This window comes from Neofelis nebulosa, chromosome 7, assembly GCF_028018385.1.
Source record: "Neofelis nebulosa isolate mNeoNeb1 chromosome 7, mNeoNeb1.pri, whole genome shotgun sequence".
In the NCBI taxonomy this organism is placed as follows: Eukaryota; Metazoa; Chordata; class Mammalia; order Carnivora; family Felidae; genus Neofelis; species Neofelis nebulosa.
The window spans coordinates 4781826-4801231 of NC_080788.1; the positions used below are offsets into that span (position 1 = coordinate 4781826).

Here is a 19406-nt window from a genome sequence, read left to right on the forward strand (position 1 = left end):
CTGCCCCCACCACCCTCCTGACCCCGCACGTCTACAGGTCATAAGCGCGTTCTTGGATGCAAGAGCCGAGGTCTCTCTCCACCTCTGGCTCTGTACTCCCCTCCCTCACCTCTGCACGGTCAGCTCTGACTGTGATCCAACGCTTCCCTCTCCCCTCCCCTGGCCGCAGTAACACCCCCCACCCAGCTTCCTGTTCCCCCTCTGAGCCCAGTGCAGGTGGGTCTCCGGGAATCTTCTCCCCGGCTCCTTCCCTGCCATTTGTCCTCCGTAACCCTTACGACCCCTGGGCTCCGCCTCGTCAGTTCCACACCTGGGTTACTTGCAAATGCTTCGCTGGCCAGCAAGGTTACATCTGTCCCAATCTCTTTGCAGAACACAGGAACAAGGGCTCCGGTACTCAACAGAAATCATCACGCTACTCCCCTGCTTAAAGTCCTCAGTCCCCACTACCTATAGACAAAAATCCGAATCTCCTACCTGGTATCCAGGGACCCTTTGTGATCCCAACTGCCCTTCCACACTGACCAGTCAAAATTTAGTCCTGTTTTCCCTTGAACATGTTCTGACCTTTCCCTCCTCTACGACTGTTTATATTTCTGGAACGCTTTTCCTTCCACATCCCTCTCCTTCTTCAATCCACGTCTCCCTGTCTGGAACTCTCCCCTCCTCCTCTGGGCCACCATGGCACCGCTGGTCCTTTCCCTTCTCTTTGCTGTTCCCCTGGCCATCAGCTGGTCTCTCTTCCTCTCCAGGGAAAGCTCTGACTGCTCCTGGCGCGGCCGCAGAGTTGTCCGAGTCTGTGCTGGAGACCTCCAGAGCTGGCCAGCCGGATTCCAGGCCAGCTCTACCGCGTCCTACGTGGGTTACCCTTGGGCAAATCAGTTAGCCCTCGTTTCCCTACCTGTAAAAAGGGAACTTCATCCACAAAGTGTCTACCCCCTGGGTCACTGCAAGGGTTCAGTTACATACACTAATTCAAGCACTTAGCACAGGGCTGTGGGCACAGTACACACTCAGAAAAACACCTAGAATGAATGAGTGAATGAATGAATGAATGTATGTATGTATGTATGTATGTGTGCATGTATGTTCTGGGTATGTCTGTCTGTCTGTCTGTCTGTCTGTTCTGGCACTGCAGGAAGCACCTCAGCAACAGCTGGTGGGACGGAAGACAGAGTCTTCTCCCTGGAGGCTCCTACGGACTGGCTGGGCAACCACCCGGCACGGCAGGCTGCGGTCCAGCACCCAGGTGGGCTTGCTGGAGAGCCTGTGGCTTCGCCCAGGGTGGCCAGAGTAGACAGTGGGCATGGTGAGGCCACGGCACACGCTGAGAGGAAACAGGCAATTCCAGGCCAGGGGGAAACGTTTGCGCTAACAGATGTGGGCCTGAGCAGGTGGGGTCCGAGGTGTGACAGGGGACAGATATGGGGTGAGCCAAGTCTGATGGGGTCCAGCTACCTCCCTATGGGCTGGAGGGGACTACTGTCCGATGAAGACATCCCCGCTCAGTGCTGTAGCCTGACACCCAGCACTGTTGCCTCCTAGAGCACAGACGAGGCCAAGAAACCACAGTTCACTCAACGCATCTTCACGTAAGTTCGTGCACCGGAGGTGACCAGTTCTCTCCCCGCAACACATCTTCACGGAAGTTCACGCGTTGGACGCGGGTTCTCTCCCCACCCCACGACACCCGTCAGAACTCCCACGGGCGCTCGGGTCCCTGCCTGGGGAGCCAGGGAGAGAAACACCGCCACGGCGCTAGGAAAGCAGTCCCTCCTGCGCACAAGGCGCCAGACAGAGTAAGGGTCTCTTTTTTTTCAAAAGCTTGACGGCCCCGAAGAATGAACGCGGAGCAGCATACCTGTGTGAGGGTCAGACTGAACACTTTCAGTTCTTTTCTCGGCCTAGAAATGAATGTAAAAACCATTAGTTCTGATTGTCTACTTATAGGGGCAGGAAGTCTTGCCGGGGTTCACCTGGGGGCCCCAGGGCTCCCCTTACGTACCTTATTGTTGCCATGGCACACTCTGATAATGGACACATAGTGTCTAATTTTTCTGCAAGTAGAAAACAATGCATTATTTCTCTCCTGGCTCTCTGTTCTGATGGATACGTAGCTAATTTTCATCATGAAAGAGCCTCTCTCTTTCACAATACACAAAATGCCTGGAGCAGAGCACGTCTATTGTTTGTGGCCAAGGCCACCAAGAAGCACCCCAGAGTCTACACACATCCTCTGGTGTCTCTGTAGACAAGAAGTTGACTCTCTAGCAAAAACAACACAGCTCTTCCAAATCATCACAACACAGAATAAAAACACCCATGTTTTAAAAAATGGACTGTTAACCAACGGAAAGCCTTGAATTCCTTAGCATGTTTTCATTTTCACAGCCCTTTGTATTAATGTTCTTTCCCAGGTTCTAACAAACAGTGTGCTCACAGTCACTCAGGGCAGCGCCACAGGCCACGCTGAGGGCCAAGGCCACGTGTAGCTGGGGGGGGGGGGGGAGGGTGGGGGGGGTACTAAGACAAAGCACCTAGGGCTCATCCTGGAAGTCGCAAACTTGACTCCTCACTTACTTACTGGGCCTTCCATTTTTCCCTGGATAATTAAATCCCTATATAATTATTGAAAACTTTGGAAAGGACATTAAAAGGCAAAGAATCAGAACAGAGAGCCCACACAGCCCCGCCTCCCTGAGGCCATCGCCAACCGGCAGCCAAGCCTGGCGACCAACCACGTGAGCCACCGCAGTGGCCCCGCTCCGCCGAGCACCGGCGGCCAGGCCCTGGGCCAGAAACCCCACCTCCCCAGCCTCAAGTTTCCTCATCTGTAAAATGGAGTGCCGACGCCACAGCGCGTGCTTAGGAGGCAATGAACTGACGTCTACCAGGCACTGGGAGCCTGCCCAGCGAGGGCCGGGCTCGAGGCACAGCAGCAGCTGCTGGGACCGCCACCGCCGCGTCTCTTCCTGCTCTTTTCTCTCCTTCTTCTATTTTCAGCATAGAAATCACGCACTGGGTCTGATTTTGCATTTTCATTCATCTTCAGCATTTTCCCTGTTTAATTTTCTATGATCGTCATTTCTAATGGTTGCATGTTTCGTTGTGGGGTGCCCTGCAATTCACATTCATCATTTCCTGGCGTTCTTCCTATTTAAGATAAACTCTGAGACAAACCACAGGGCGTTTTCGGGCTCCTGCTAGACAACACTTTGCCATCTGCAGTCACATCTGTTTTACGTGAGAATTTCTATAAAGGGCAGTGTTTTAAATACTTTTATCTCATTTGATAGGCCTAGGCAGAAATAATACACAGGCTACCAACTGAGATAAAAACCTTCTTGGGGCGCCTGGGTGGCGCAGTCGGTTAAGCGTCCGACTTCAGCCAGGTCACGATCTCGCGGTCCGTGAGTTCGAGCCCCGCGTCAGGCTCTGGGCTGATGGCTCGGAGCCTGTTTCCGATTCTGTGTCTCCCTCTCTCTCTCTGCCCCTCCCCCGTTCATGCTCTGTCTCTCTCTGTCCCAAAAATAAATAAAAAACGTTGAAAAAAAAATTTAAAAAAAAAAAAAAAAAAAAAAAAAAAAACCTTCTAAATACAGGGAGTCCATCAGGTAGTGTCCCTCACACACAGCTTAATAAAGTGACATTCTAATTTAAATACGGGAGTCTCTTTTGTGTCCATGCAGCATAAGCAAGACTGTCTGAAACCTGGTGGCTCCAGGTCACAAGCCGGAGGGCCAGGCCGTAGCCACAAGGGATGGCCTGGAAGAACGTCATTCTTGGATGACATCTGACTTTGTTACAAGTCTTTCTTTTAAATTTCTGCATGCAGTTCCTACCTCACTTAAGTATTCAGAGTAAATCCTGCAATAAAGCCAAGCAGAGCGTGCTGACCGAAGTATGCTGTCTCCACTCACCCTCCCTGTCCGACGACAGGTACTATCTTCACGTTCTGTTGTACGTTGTCTCCATTTTTCTTTTTGGCGTGGTAAATTCCTTGCCACTCCTAAAAATGGAACATAAGCATCATTACACCGTGTGTTCAGAGCATAAACCCAAGAACATCTTCCACTCAGGTTCGGGTTCATTTACCATGGCTAAAGCAATTAGGATAAAGAATTACCCCAACCCCAAACAGGATTTTCGGTAACCTGGCCATTTTCCCCAAGTCCGTCCCCTCGGGGGCTGCTGACAAACGCCAGCCCCCCACAGTCTGAGTGGTGACAGGTCAGCGGCCGGCTGCCAGCAAGAGGCCCTGGGCCCACGAGTGAATCGCTGAAGAGCGCCGGCTCGCTTCCCCACACGGGTCCCTCCTGTCCTAGCTCCTGCCTGTGCAGGGGAGGAGCGGTGCGGCCTCTGCCCCTGCATTCGGGAGGGGAGACCCTCAGGACCCGGGGGCATTGTGTGAGGGCCACGGTCCCTCCGTGGAGGTCAGGGAGGGGAACAGCCAGGTCTGGGCTCAGGTATAACACATCAGTGAGACTTTAAAAGCCGGGGCCACAGTTACACCAGCTGTGCTCCAGTGAGCAGACAGAATATACAGAATCCTTTTAGAACAAAACTGCAGCCTGGGACAGGAGGTGCACACGTGCCGTGACCACAGTGAGAGAACAGGGGCTATAGGTGGTTCCCTACCCCTGGGGTGGCAAGGACAAGCCTGAGGTAGAGCGGGGTTCTGTTCCCGCCCAAGAGGTTGGGAATCCCCCCAAGAGTCACCAAGGTCCTCAAGCTATAAATATCCTTAAAACCCACTGTGGGACACTGAACTTCTAGGGTGTTCCATAACCTTCCTGCCCTTCTAGATTCCCCGGGACCTGGGGCTGACCCAGGCGGGAAGCCCTGGTGGCCTAGCTCCAATCTCCTGTCCAGACCCTCACACAGGGTCAATTCTGGAATCTTCCATGCTTATGGCATGGCAACCTGCGTGCAAATGCCAAAAGGAAAATCTCATTTTCAGGCTCCTCTGAGAAAGCGGACTGAGCAGAAACCAGGATATTCGGACAGAAGCGAAGGATGGTTACCGATGCTTCTCAACGTATTTCTGAAAACAGTGGGCGCCAAGGAAGGACTGACATAAAAGCCTGAGAGCCCAGCTCAGGGCTTACTTGGCCCAGAGCAGAAGGGAGCTGAGGCTCTTACTCACTACAGTTCTGAGGAGAGACTGGCCAGTGCCCAGAACAGGCAAGGACTAAACAGGGGTCCCTGGGCAGGAAGGTACAGTGTGTCCTCCTCACCCACAGCCCGCTATCCCCCAAGGGGGCTTCAGCAGACGGGTCCAAGACTTACTTCTGAAGCTCACGATCAAGAGAAATATGGGAAACTGACTGTGGTGATGTTTATAAAACTGTGAACAGACCTAACACCACAGAACTGTAGACTTTAAGTGGGTGAATTGTGTGGTATGTGAATTCTCAATTATTCTCAGTAGAGAATAATTCTCTCAATAGAGCTGTTATATAAGAGAGAGAGGGAGAAAAATGGGAGACCAATTCAATCCATCAATCAATCAACACTTTAAAATACATCTGCAGGATTTTCTCTCCTGTCTGAAAAGACATGGGCACCAAGCAAAGGTAGAAAAGAAGCCAATTTGGCCGGAGCTGAACAGTCCGGCCAAGGAACAGGCCGGTTTGGGCAGAGGTTCTGCTTGGAGAACAGTTTCACGTGTAAGTTTTTCAGTTGCCAACAGAAACAAACAATAGTTACTCATCACAGATCGTATTTCTTATCAGAAACAATTATCTATCATAAATACATAAGTTCTAGTTCCCGAGAATACCAAAGCACGACCTGAGAATGCGGTTATGAAGATTCAATCCGGAAAAGCACGAGGTCCTGACACACGGCAACCAGTAAATGGCTGCTCCGGCCCAGGTGGTTTTGCACAGGCCTCTCTCTGCGGGCCGAGCCCCCCCCTCAGAACGGCACCGGGGCCCACACCTCGCTTCTGTTCGGGGGCAAGCTAAGCACCAAGCTGGCATCTCTGACCATCAGGACAGCCCCTTCTTGATGCCTGGTGTCTAAGAATGAAATCTCTGTCATCTGCTGTCCTGTCCCCAGGGTCTGCACATGGTAAACAGTCCAGGGACACTGGAGCTTCTGTTCACTGAATGGAAAAGGCAGGCCGAGGTCAGACTGTAGAATGCTTGCAGCCAGGCCAAGGGATGTGACCTCTACACTGGCAGAGTGACGTGATCAGACTAATCACTCGGGACTGGGGAGTGCGCTGACTGGAGGTGGAGGTCACGGGTCGGGGAGACCTGACTGGGTTCAGCCACCGCAAACCCAGGGTTGGGGAGAAGGCCCTGCGTAAGGTCAGGCCCAGGCAGCGGACTCTCCAAGGCAGGGGTTTAACAGACGTCAGGGCTGAGTGATGGACTTGATGCCGGAGGGTAGGGAGGAGCCAAAAGCCTGCCAAGAATGGGCGTCCGGGCAAGTGTGAGGACGGCCAACAGGCAGAGGCAGCAGAGGCAGCAGAGGCAGCAGAGGCTGGAGGGGATGACAGGAAATCATCGCTGTCAGACGAGGTGATGGCGGGACGTTGCACGAGGCCCTGGAGAAGAGGCTGGGGCTAAAAGCGGGAGGCGTGGGACATCCCTGTGGAGTAGCAAAGGTGCCTCGGCAAACAAGAAGCTTTCTGAGGAGCACAGCATGGATGAAGGACCCTGGTAAACGCGGGAGGAAACGTGCACTGAGGGAGCCAGTGACGGAACAAAGCAGAGGACCTGGAACTCCAAGTTCTGAAAAGCCAGTGGGGGCTCTGTGGCCACACGTCATTATTACAGGCAGACACCCGAGCAGCCAACATTTGCTCAGTGCCCACGAGACACAACTTCCGAGGGAAGAAAATTCAGTTTCTAAAGGAGAAGAACCCGTGTAAGGTTTAGGTGTCTGAGAAGAGGAGACCGTAGGCTCTAGAGCCTGCGAGACGAGTCCTGGGGACGAGGAAAAGGGGGGAGTCGGGAAGGATGTGCAGGGATGCAAGGAAGCCTGAGCACGGAAGCTGAAAATCAAGGTCACCTAATATCAGCAGGTACTCTCCCAAAGAGGGGCTGCTGGCTGAGAACAACATGGAGGGAGTCTGCAGAGGGTAGTGTTTGCAATACTCCTCCTTTGACCGTCATCACAATTTCTCCTCTATCCCTAAGGGGCACACCTGGAATGTGACCCTTCAAAGCGTCCAGCGCTGTCACCTAACTACTTCTAAGTTCCCATTCTGGTTCCCAGGGCCTGTCAGAGCTCTCTCCACTGAACCCAGCACCACTGTTACCCAGGGCAGCCGACTCCTCAGCAAGCCCTTCTCCCTCCCTAGGGGACGCGATCAGAAAGGCCATGTTTTCTTTCACATCAAAAACCTTCCCGGCTAAGCGGCCTGTCCTGTCGCAGTGCTGGCCGAGGGACCAGCAGGTTACTGACGAAGGACAAACGGCTCTCCCCAGGAGCTCCGAAACATACAAAATAAACAACCGTGTTCCTTTCTGAAATATAACAGTATTGGGGTCATAACACGATAATCTTTCATATCCTCTGCTCACAATAGATTTTAGAGAACAGGTCTCAGGTGTTCAAGCTTGAGGCCCCTCGTACCTGGTGCCAACAGCATTACGTAGGAGGCAAGATGCCCTTCACACGGATCTTGGTAGATCCCAGGGCCTGGCTCTAGCCCGCTAACGGCCCCGTCCCCACCTCCACTCTCTCTTTGGCGAAGAGCGGGGGCCCCCCGTGTTTGGGTTACCAGATGGAGGCGCGCGAGGCCGTCATCTCTGGCTCGTGCCCGGCTGGCCCGCACGACAGAACCGCCGGCTGACCCAGAGGCAGCATGGGGCCTAAATGCCAGGATCGGGGAGGCCGTGGAAAGCCCTCCCAAGGCTTCCGGGACTGCTGCTTGGTTACCACCCTCTGAGGATGCCCCTGCCAACTGAGGGGGGCGGGGGCGGGGCCAGCCTGGGCAGGGTGCCGAGCACCTGAGGCCTACTACCTGCCTCGGCTTCCATGCTCTTTCTGGAGGACCTGCCACTCTCTCCAGCAAGAAAATCATCATCCTTGACAGAACAGGTGAAGGAACGGGATTCAGGAAGTGCCCATTAGTTATTCCCCAGATGGCATGTCACTGGGCCCTGCCTGCCCTGTCCTTGTCCTCCCTTTGCTCAGCGCCGCAGGAGAGCCAAGGGACACGAACCCACCAAGGGTGTCTCCGGGGCCCCGGTGACGTGCTCTGCTAGACTACGGGACACGTGCTGGCCGGATGTCACAAGGCAGCGGGCAAGAGAGCCGGTCACCGGTATCTCAAGCGTTCGGAGTGACCAGATGATGGGTCTCCCCCTGACTTCCAAACCTTCACGAGAGCCCGGCAGGAAAGACTGTGGAAAAGCAGCAGCCTCGGCATTTCCTGGGCACAACCCGTCTCTTGTCTAAAAACCCAGGAACCGTGAGGTGCTGACGGGAGCCCGGCTCTGAGAAGTTGCCCTTCAGACTGGGCCTGCCTTCCGTCTGTCCCCCCGGCACTGAGATCATGTGACTTGTCCCGTTTGCACCCTTGGAATAGGAGCTCTCTACGAAGGAGTCTGTGTTGTGCCCTTCTGTCTATGCCAGAATCTAGCAGAGTATCTGCCCACGGGAGGCATTCCAGAAAAGGCTGGATGAAAGCAGGAGGCCCAGAGACTTGTTGGGCTCAGAGGTGCTCCAAGACCACGGACCTCACCGGCGCGCTCCTCTGCCCAGAGCCATTTGCCAACACCTACCGCTCAGAAGATCAGTGATTAGAAAGGTCAACTTATTTATCATAAAGATGAAAAGAGTAATTTTCAGTGTAACAGCTAATCACACTCTACCCTTTCTTGGCCTCAGTTTCCTCTTCCGCAAAATGGGAAAAATGGGGATGACGCCAGCAGCACTTCCTCGGGCTTCTGCGCGGGGTAGGACTCCGATTCCCCGGCGTGTGCAATGCTCAGTGAGCACCAAGTCTCTTTCCTGTCCTCTCTGTGATGCGAGAGTGAACAAGGGCCGGAGCCCTCACTTACCTTGCCTATCCTGATGCATGAATTTATGGTATCGAGCAACTCAGCCTTTTTTTCATTTACAGGCACTTCCGCTAACTCCTTGCCTATTAGTTCGCCTGCTTGATAGCCCATGGTTGTTTCAAACGCAGGATTTGCATACTGGGCGGAGACAAAAGAAACAACATCACCCAGATTAGAAGAGAATTTGAAAAGAGGGCAATCAAGGGTATTCACCCCAAGCCTGCTTGTTTCCCTCCTAGAAAGCTCAAGAACGTGGAGCTCCCCACCACAGTTCTAAAGCCCTAAGAGCACACCCCCAGGTGATCCCTGGAGTCCAGAGAAGCCGCTGCTCCAGGGACACCTGGCTGCGCTTTCTGCCGTGGCCCCCGAGGCCCCCAGGAGAGATGGCCTGATCCCACTCGAACACCAACAGAGGAAAGAAGCCACATGGAGACGGGCCTGGGTTGCTACAAAAGGCTTTTTGGGATGATGATACAGCAGGACAAAGCACCAGACTGAAGTCTGAAGCACTCAGACCCTCCTCTGCCGAGTCCCTTGACCCCTCTAAGTCTCAGTCTGCGTATCTGTGTAATGGGAACAGAACATCTATCTTGCCACTCTCGTGATACACGTGAATAATCAAAACAGGCTATGAACTGCGAAGTATTTACAGATATAAGGCTGTATGACTAAATTTCAAAGAAGATTACAAGACTAGGATAAAATGTACAGGAAAGTTGAGCATGTGCTAATAATAATAGTAATAGTAATAATAATAATAATAATAAAATAATGATAAAGCAGTAACTGATGCTGCTTAAGATCTGTTTTCCTTGCTAGACACTATAGTATGCGTTTCACACACATTAACCCACTTAGTCCTTAGAACATCCTTACAAAAGGCAATAATTAGTATTGTGAACATTAATATTATTCCTGTCTGGGGCGCCTGGTGGCTCAGTTGCTTAAGTGTCCAGCTCTCGATTTCAGCTCAGGTCATGATCTCACGAATAGTGAGATAAAGCCCTGTGTCTGGCTCTGCACTGACAGCACGGAGCCTGCTTAGGATTCTCTCTCTCTCCCTCTCTCTCTGCCCTCCCCCCTGCTCCCAAATAAACTTTAAAAGACAATTATTCCCATCTGTACAGCCGAGAGACCACATTCAGAGAGATTAAGTAACTTGCCCAACGATGCTCAGCTATGAAAGGGCCGAGCTGAATGCAACCCAGGCCTGTCTGACACCAGCTTGTACCCACAGCCACTGGCCCAGGCTGCCTCTCAGGGCACCAACTCCTGAAAGTCAGGATCAGCAGCTCTTTACAGAGAAAGTCACAAGTGAGAGGAAAGTGAGGAGCAGGAGTGCTCAGAATCAGAATCAACATCAAGGTAGAGCTGATTCTCGGACAAAGGGGGCGTTTCCTCGGCACGACCCCTCTCTTCTTATCTAAAAAGTGCAAGTCTTGTTACCTTAAGCCGCTTTTATGAATCCACTTTGCTACTAACGGGTCATTTGTTCAGCGACTACTAGGTTGTTCTGGAAATTCTGAGTAGTTTCTGGTAAATTTCTAAAGGTGTAAACTATCTTCAAGACCAGGGAGAAAGGCAAGAACCTGCAGACCTTGCGGTCAGAGCCTCCTCTCCACCCACCCCCCACCCCCCCACCCCCCCGGGGGTAATCCCTCTGGATAAAAGTCTCCTCTTGCTAAACAAACAAACAAACAAAAAGGTGAAAAGTAATAAATGCAAATGTGCTAGAATATTTTCTAGCACCCAAAGTAATCATTAGTATCTTTTCTTATCTACAGGGAGCTTAGTTTAAACTACACATTTTATACATTTTGTTCTGATAATCCTCTAAGGAAAACTTGGTCTCTTGAACTTCAAAAAGAAAAAAAAAAAACCATACCTGAGGGGTTCAATCCTAAAATAAGGGCAAACAAAACCAGAAATTCAGAAAAATGACCTTCCAAAATGACTAACCTGTATAACACGGTCTTCACTTGTAATTTCAACTGCTTCTTGACTTTTCTCCAGTGCAGTGAATATTGAGTTACAAGCCCTTTATGGGTAGGAAAAAAAACAAAAACAAACACTGATTAATGTAAATACCACAAAATGCAACACAATCTTGCGTTACTGCATTAACTTATTTAAATGTGTTTTTCATCTGATTATAAAAGTAACAAGTACTAACCCAAGAAAAAAAAAAGGGGAAATATTGAAAAGCAAAAAGAAAAAATAAACACGTCAGCAACCCTGCTACCTGACCACAACTATGCCCAACTGGAGCCTTCCTTCCAACGTGCGGACCAGTGGACCAGAGCGGAATACACGCCAGGGCTGGATCGCAGCCGTTCACCAGCTCCAGGACCCTGGGTGTGTGACTGAACCTCCTGAGTCTCCCTCCTCCCCATCTGAAGGGTCCAGAATCCTGCATAGAGCCTGGCAGAAAGGGGGCAGTCAACCATTTGTAGCTATTATTTTATTTTACCTTTTTTATGTAAAAAAGAGTATGTATTTGGAATGAAGAAATAACAGCAACTTACAAACTTAAAAAGATGACAAATGGGAAAATCGTCACAATATCCAGGAAAATAACCATGCCGTTAACCCGTGTACCAGGCAGGGGTTAGGGGCACTGACCCCGCAGAGTCAAAAATCTGCATGTAACTTTTGACTCCCCAGAAACTTAAGTACTAACAGCCTACTGTAGACCAGAAGCCTTACCGATAATACAACCAGTCAATTAACACAGATTTTATATGTTATATATATTATCCACTGTGTCCTCACAATAAGGTAAGCTAGAGAAAAGAAAATGCTGTTAAAAAATCATTAAAAAAGGGAGCCTGGGTGGCTCAGTCAGCTAAGCATCTGACTCTAGATTTCAGCTCAGGTCATGATCTCGCAGTCCGTTAGTTTGAGCCCTGCACTGGGCTCCATACTGGCAGTGCAGAGCCCGCTTGGGATTCTTATTCTCTCTCTCAGAATCAACTTAAAAAATAAAAATAAAAAGATCATAAGGAAGAGAAGATACATTTCTAGTACTGTGTTTCTTGAAAAAAGAATCTCTACATAAGTGAACCCGTGCAGTTCAAACCCATGTTGTTCAAGGGTTAGCTGTATTTTTATTAACAAACCACCTGATTCATGTCTGTAGGACATCTTCCCTATATATTTGGCAACATAATCTTTGATTGCCTATTCATATCACAATACAATCTTTATAGAGCCACCAGGAAATAATTCAGTCTTTTCAAACTAAAGTATAATTTACATATAATATTCTGCTAGCTTCGCATGTAAAACACAGTGATTTGACCTCTGTATCCATTGCAAACTGATCACCAGGGCAAGTCTAGTTATCATCTCTCACCACACAAAATTCATACGATGTAGCTGCCTCATCAGCTACCACATCTTTCTCCATTTACCTATCGATGGACACTGGGGTTGCTTCCATGATTTGGCTACTGTAAATTATGCTGCAGGAAACACAGAAGTGTATATTTCTTTTCGAATTAGTATTTTTGTACTCTTTGCGTCAATACTCAGTAGTGGAATTATTGGGTCATAGGGTAATTCTATTTTCAATTTTCTGAGGAACCTCCATACTGTTTTCCAGAGTGGCTACACCAGTTTGCCTTCCCAGCAACAGTGCACGAGGGTTCCTTTTTTTCCACGTCCTCGCCAACACTTGTTGTTTCCTGTTTTTTATTTTAGCCATTCTGACAGGTGTGCGGTGATACCGCATTGTGGTTTTGATTTGCATTTCCCTGCTGATGAGTGATGTTGCACATCTTTTCAGGTGTCTGTTGGCCATCTGTAGATCTTCTTTGTTTAAAAAAAATTTTTTTTAATGATTATTTTTGAGAGAGAGTAAGCACAGGGGAGGGGCAAAGAGAGAGGGAGACACAGAATCCAAAGCAGGCTCCAGGCTCTGAGCTGACAGCATAGAGCCCGACATGGGGCTTGAACTCATGAACTGCAGGATTATGACCTGAGCTGAAGTTGGACACCCAACCGACTGAGCCACCCAGGCACCCCTGTAGGTCTTCTTGGGAGAAATGTCTGTTCGTGTCTTCTGCCTGTTTTTTAAGTATGTGTTTTTCTTTTGGTGTTGAGGTCTTTTCAGTGTGTATTCTTGCCCCCTTTGTTGTAGATTAGCTGACCATATAAGGATAGGTTTCTTTCTGGGCTCTATATTCTGTTACACTGATCTGTAGGTCTATTTTTGTGCGAGTACCCACACTGTTTTGCTTATTACTACAGTTCCGTAGCGTATCTTGTTATCCGGGATTGTGATAACTCCGGTTTTATTCCTTTTCAAGACTGCTTTGGCTTTTTGGGGTCTTTTGTGATTCCATACAAATTTTAAGATTGTTTGTTCTAGATCTTCTATGAAAATGCTGTTGGTATTTTGATAGGGATGGCATTAAATCCGTAGACAGCTTTGGATGGTATGAATATTTTAACAATGTATGATCTTCCAATCTGTGAGCATGGAATATCTTTCCATTTGTGTCAGCTTCAATTTCTTTCATCCATGTTTTAAAATTCGATATAGGTCTATCACCCCTTGGTTAAGTTTGTTCCTAGGTATTTAATTCTTTTTGGTGCAATGATAAATGCAATTGGTTTCTTAATTTCTCTTTCGACTACTTCATTATTAGTGTATAGAAATGCAACGAATTTTTTTTATGTTGATTTTGTATCCTGTGACGTTACGGAATTCATTTATTAGTTCTAGTAGTTTTTTGGTAGAGTCTCAAGGGTTTTCTATATATAGTATCATGTCATCTGCAAGTAGTTGAAAGTCCTACTTCCTTCTTACCAATGTGGATGCCTTTATTTCTTTTTGTTGTCTGACTGCTATGGCTAGGGCTTCCAGTAATAAAAGTGATTAAAAGCAGACATCCTTGTCTTGTTCCTGATCTTAGGAGAAAAGCTCTCAGTCCTTCACTATTGAGTATGAAGTTAGCTGTGCTTCTTCATATATGGCATTTATTATGTTGACGTATGTTCCCTCTAAACATAATTTGTGGAGGTTTTTTTTTTGTCACAAATGGATGTTGGCAAATGCTTTTTCTGCATCTACCGAAATGACCACATGGTTTTTATCCCTTCCCTTGCTGATGTGATGATGTATCAGATTGATGCATTTGTGAAGACTGAACCACCCTTGCAACTCAAGATAAATCCCACTTGGTCGTGGTAAATGATTTTTTTTTAATGTATTGTTGGATTTTGTTTGCTAACATATTGTTCAGAGTTTTTACATCTATGTTCACCAAGATACTGTCTTAATAGTTCTTTTTTTTTTTTTTTTTTTTTTTGTAGTGTCTTTATCTAGTTTTGGCATCAGGGTAACGCTGGGCTCAGAGAATGAATCTGGAAGCTTTCCTTTCTCTTCTATTTTTTGGAATAGTTTGAAAAGAATAGGCATTCACCATTTTCATAGAATTTACCTGTGAAGCCGTTTGGTCCTAGATTTTCTGTTTGTTGGGGTTTTTTTGACTAGTGATTCAATGTTATTGCTAATCTGTCTATTCAAATTTTCTAATTCTCCTGGTCCAGTTCTGGGAGGCTACATGTGTCTAATAATTTGTCTATCTCTTCTAGGTTGTCCAATTTGTTGGCTTATGATATTTCATACTCTCTTATAATGCTTTGTATTTGTGTTGTTATTTCTCCTCTTCATTTTAAAATAAAAAATTTTTAAGTTTTTATTTATTTTTGAGAGAGAGAGAGACAGAGAGAGACACACACACACACACACACACACACATACACACACGCAAAGCATGAACAGGGGAGGGGCAGAGACAGAGGGAGACACAGAATCTAAAGCAGGCTCTAGGCTCTGAGCTGTCAGCACAGAGCCTGACATGGGGCTGGAACTCATGATCCACAAGATCATGACCTGAGCCAAAGTTGGACGCTTAACTGACCGAACCACCCAGGCACCCCTCTCCTCTTCAATTTTTTTAAATGTTTATTTATCTTTGGAGGGGAAGGGCAGAGAGAGAGAGGCACACAGAATCCAAAGCAGGCTCCAGGCTCTGGGCTGTCAGCATGGAGCCCGATGCAGGGCTTGAATCACACAAACTGCGAGATCCTGACCTGAGCCTAAGTCAGATGCTTAACTAACTGAGCACCCAGGCGCCCCTCCTCTTTCTTCACTTAAAAAGAAAAAAAAAAAAATTATTTATTTATTTAGAGAGAGAGAGAATGCATGAGCAGGGCAGAGGCAGAGAGAGGGGTAAAGAGAGAATCCCAAGCAGGCGCCATGCTGTCAGTGCAGAGCCTCACATGGGGCTCGATCTTGCAAATGGTGAGATCATGACCTGAGCTGAAATCAAGAGTCAGCCACTGAACCAACTGAGGCACCCAGATGCCCTCTTCATTTTTTTTTTCTTTCTCTTCTTTCATTTCAGATTTTGTTTGAGTCCTCTGTTTTGTTTTGTTTTTGTTTTTGTTTTTGTTTTTTTTTTGATAAGTCAGGCTAAATGTTTATCGATTTTGTTGATCTTTTCAAAGAACCAGCTTCTGGTTTCATTGATCTGCTCTCCTAGTTTTTTTTTTTTCTTTTTTTAAGTTTCTATTTTGTTTATTTCTGCTCTAATCTTTATTATTTCCTTCCTTCTGCTGTTTTGGGGTTTTGTTTGTTCTTTTTCTTTTCGTAGCCCCTTCACGTGTAAGGTTAGGTTAATTTGAGATTTTTCTTGCTTCTTGAGGCAAGCCTGTATTGCTATAGACTTCCCTTTTAGAACCCAAAGATTTTGGACCATTGTGTTTTCATTTTCATTTGTCTCCATGCATTTTTTAATTTCCTCTTTGATTTCTTAGTTGACCCATTCATTGTATGAAAGCATGTTATTGAACGTCCATGTATTTGTATTCTTCCAGATTTTCTCTTATGGTTAATTTCCAGTTTCATAGTGCTGTGGTGGGAAAAAGATGCATGGTATGACTTTCATCTTTTTGAATTTGTTGACACTTGATTTGTGGCCGAATATGTGATCTATTCTAGGCTGAATATGTTACATATGCACTTGAAAGAGCACGTGTATTCTGCTGTTTTAGGAGGGCATGTTCTGAGTATCTCTATTAAATTCATCTGGTCCAGTGTCTCATTCAAAGTTTGTTTCCTTGTTGATTTTGTTTAGATGAGTTGTCCATTAATGTGAGTGGGGTAGTAAAGGCCCCTACCATTACTGTAATACTATCAACTACTTCCTTTATGTTTGTTATTAACTGCTTTATGTATTTGGGTGCTCCTATGTTGGGTGCATAAATATTTACAATCATTCTTTCTTCTTGTTGGATTTTCCCCTTTATGTCTTCTTCTGTGTTCTTGTTACAATCTCTGTTTTAAAGTCTATTTCGTCCAATGTAAGTATTGCCACTGGCTTTCTTTTCACTTCTATGTGCATGATAAATGTTTTTTTAATTTTTAAGTTTATTAAAAAAATTTTTTTTAATATGAAATTTATTGTCAAATTGGTTTCCATACAACACCCAGTGCTCATCCCAACAGGTGCCCTCCTCAATGCCCATCACCCATCCTCCCCTCCCTCCCACCCCCCATCAACCCTCAGTTTATTCTCAGTTTTTAAGAGTCTCTTATGGTAAATGCTTTTCTATTCCTTTGCTTTCAATCTGCAGGTGTCTTTAGGTATGAACAGAGTCTCTTGTGTGCAGTATATGGATGGGTCTTGCTTTTTTATCCATTCTGTCACCCTGTCTTTTCATTGGAGCATTTAGTCCATTTACATTCAAAATAATTATGGATTTATTGCCATTTTGTTACTTGTTCCAAGGTTGTTTTTGAAGCTCTCTGCTCCTTTCTTCTCTCTTGTCTTTCACAGTTTGCTTTCTTTAGTGATATACTTTGATTCCTTTCTCTTTATTTTTTGCGTATCTATTTTTGATTTGTACTGGTTTTTTGTTTGTGGTTACCATTGGGTTTACATATAACATCTTATACATATAGCACTCTATATTAAGCTGATGGTCACCTAAGTTTAAATCCATTCTTTACTAGTCTCTCACCTCACACTGATAACAAGCCATTTTGACAGGTGTGAGGTGACATTTCATTATGGTTTTGCATTTCATTGAGGGTTAGTGATCTCGACCACCTTCTCATGTGCCTACTGGCCGTCTGTTTTCTTTGAACAAAATGTCTCTTATGATCCTCTGACCAATTCTTAATCAGTTTTTTTTTTTAAGTTAGTTAGTATGAATTCTTTATACATTTTGGATATTAACTCTTATTGGATATATGATTAGAAAATATCTCCCATTCAGTAGGTTGACTTTTCACTTTGTTGATGGTTTCCTTCTCTGTGCAGAAGCTTTTTAAGTTTGACGTAGTCTCATTTGTTTATTTTTGCTTTTTTTTGCCCTTGCCTTTGGAGTTGGAGGGCCCCCTCCCCCCCAAAAAAAAAGAAAAAGAAAAAGAAGAAAAAGAAAAAAAAACTCACTGAAACCAATGTCAAGGAGGTTGCTACCTATGTTTTCTTAAATGTCTCTTATGATCCTCTGACCAATTCTTAATCAGTTTTTTTTTTAAGTTAGTTAGTATGAATTCTTTATACATTTTGGATATTAACTCTTATTGGATATATGATTAGAAAATATCTCCCATTCAGTAGGTTGACTTTTCACTTTGTTGATGGTTTCCTTCTCTGTGCAGAAGCTTTTTAAGTTTGACGTAGTCTCATTTGTTTATTTTTGCTTTTTTTTGCCCTTGCCTTTGGAGTTGGAGGGCCCCCTCCCCCCCCCAAAAAAAAAGAAAAAGAAAAAGAAGAAAAAGAAAAAAAAACTCACTGAAACCAATGTCAAGGAGGTTGCTACCTATGTTTTCTTCTATGAATTTTACGGTTTCAGGTCTTACATTCAAGTCTTTAATGCATTTCGAGTTAATTTTTGCATATGGTTAAGACAGTGGCCCAGTTTCACTCTTGTGCATTTAGCTGTCCAGTTTTCCTACCACTGTTGTAAAAACTTTCCTTTCCCTACTGTATATTCTAGCCTCTTTTGTTGATTAACTGACCAGATGAACATGGGTTTATTTCTGGGATCTCTATTCTATTCCACAGACCTCGTGTCTGGTTTCATTCCAGTACCATACTGTTTTGATTACTGTAGGTATGCAGTATCATTTGAAATCAGGAAGCATGATACCTCTAGCTTTCTTTCTCAAGATTGCTTTGGCCATTCAGTCTTTTGAGCTTTCACATAAGCTTTTAGGATTATTTGGTCTAGTTCTGTGAAAAATGCCATCGGAATTTTGATAGGGACTATCCTGAATTTGCACACTGCTCTGGGTAGTATGGGCTTTTAAACAATATTAATTATTCCAACCCATGAGCATGGTATATTTTTCCATTTATTTGTGTCATCTCCAATTTCTTTTATCAATGTCTTAATAGTTTGCAGTGCACAGGTTTTTCATCTCCTTGGTCAAATTTATCCCTAGGTATTTTATTCTTTCTGATATAATTATAAATGGGACTATTTTTCTTTCTGATAGTTCTTTGTTAGTGTATAGAAATGCAATGGATTTTTGTATATTAATTTTGCATCCTGTAACTTTACTGAATCACTTGTTAGTTCTAATTGCTCTTTGGTGGCATTTTTAGGATTTTCTACATATAGTATCATTTTCTGCGCAAACAGTGAGTTTTCCCTTTTCCCTTCCAATTCAGATGCCTTTTCTTTCTTTTTCTGCCTAAATGCTCTGGCTAGAACTTCTAATACTATATTAAATAAAAGAGGGGGTGGGGTGTTCTCGTCCTGCTCCTGATCTTAGAAGAAAAGCTTTCAGCTTTTCACTACTGACTATGGCGTTATCTGTGAGTTTGTCATCTGTTATCTTTCTTACACTAAGGTATGTTTCCCCATACCCACTTTGTGGAGAGTTTTTATCATGAATCGATGTTGTACTTTGTCAGATGCTTTTTCTACATCTATTGAGATGATCATAGGATTTGTAGCTTTCATTTGGTTAATGTGGTATATACCATGTTGATTGATTTCCAGCTGTTGAAGCATCCTTATATCCCCAGAACAAATGCCAATGATCCTTTTAATGTATTGAATTCAGTTTGCTAATATTTTGTTGAAGATTTTTGCATCTATGTTCATCAGGAATACTGGCCTGTCATTTTACTATTTTGTGGCATCCTTGTCTGGTTTTGGTAATGCTGGCCTCATAAATTGGGTCTGGAAAAGTTCCCTCCTCTTCTGTTTTGTTTGTTTGTTTGTTTTTGGAAGAGTTTGAGAAGCACTGGTGTTAATTGTTCTTTGAATTTGTGGTTGATTTCACCAGTGAAGCCATCTGGCCCTGGACTTTTGCTGTTGGGAAGCTTTTTATTACTGATTCAATCTCCTTGC

General features: G+C 45.8%; 1 protein-coding gene across 2 annotated transcripts in view; it reads right to left on the reverse strand.

The window, feature by feature from the left end:
* Positions 1-19406, reverse strand: part of PDE8A (phosphodiesterase 8A) — a 156689-nt gene that overhangs the window by 42496 nt on the left and 94787 nt on the right. For both annotated transcript variants that reach the window (XM_058736464.1, XM_058736463.1), the window contains exons 7-11: positions 10983-11061; positions 9024-9161; positions 3921-4009; positions 2006-2057; positions 1862-1904 (exon numbers count right to left, since the gene is read on the reverse strand). In XM_058736464.1, the coding sequence (XP_058592447.1) occupies positions 1862-1904; positions 2006-2057; positions 3921-4009; positions 9024-9161; positions 10983-11061 (401 nt within the window). The remainder of the gene's footprint in view (positions 1-1861; positions 1905-2005; positions 2058-3920; positions 4010-9023; positions 9162-10982; positions 11062-19406) is intronic.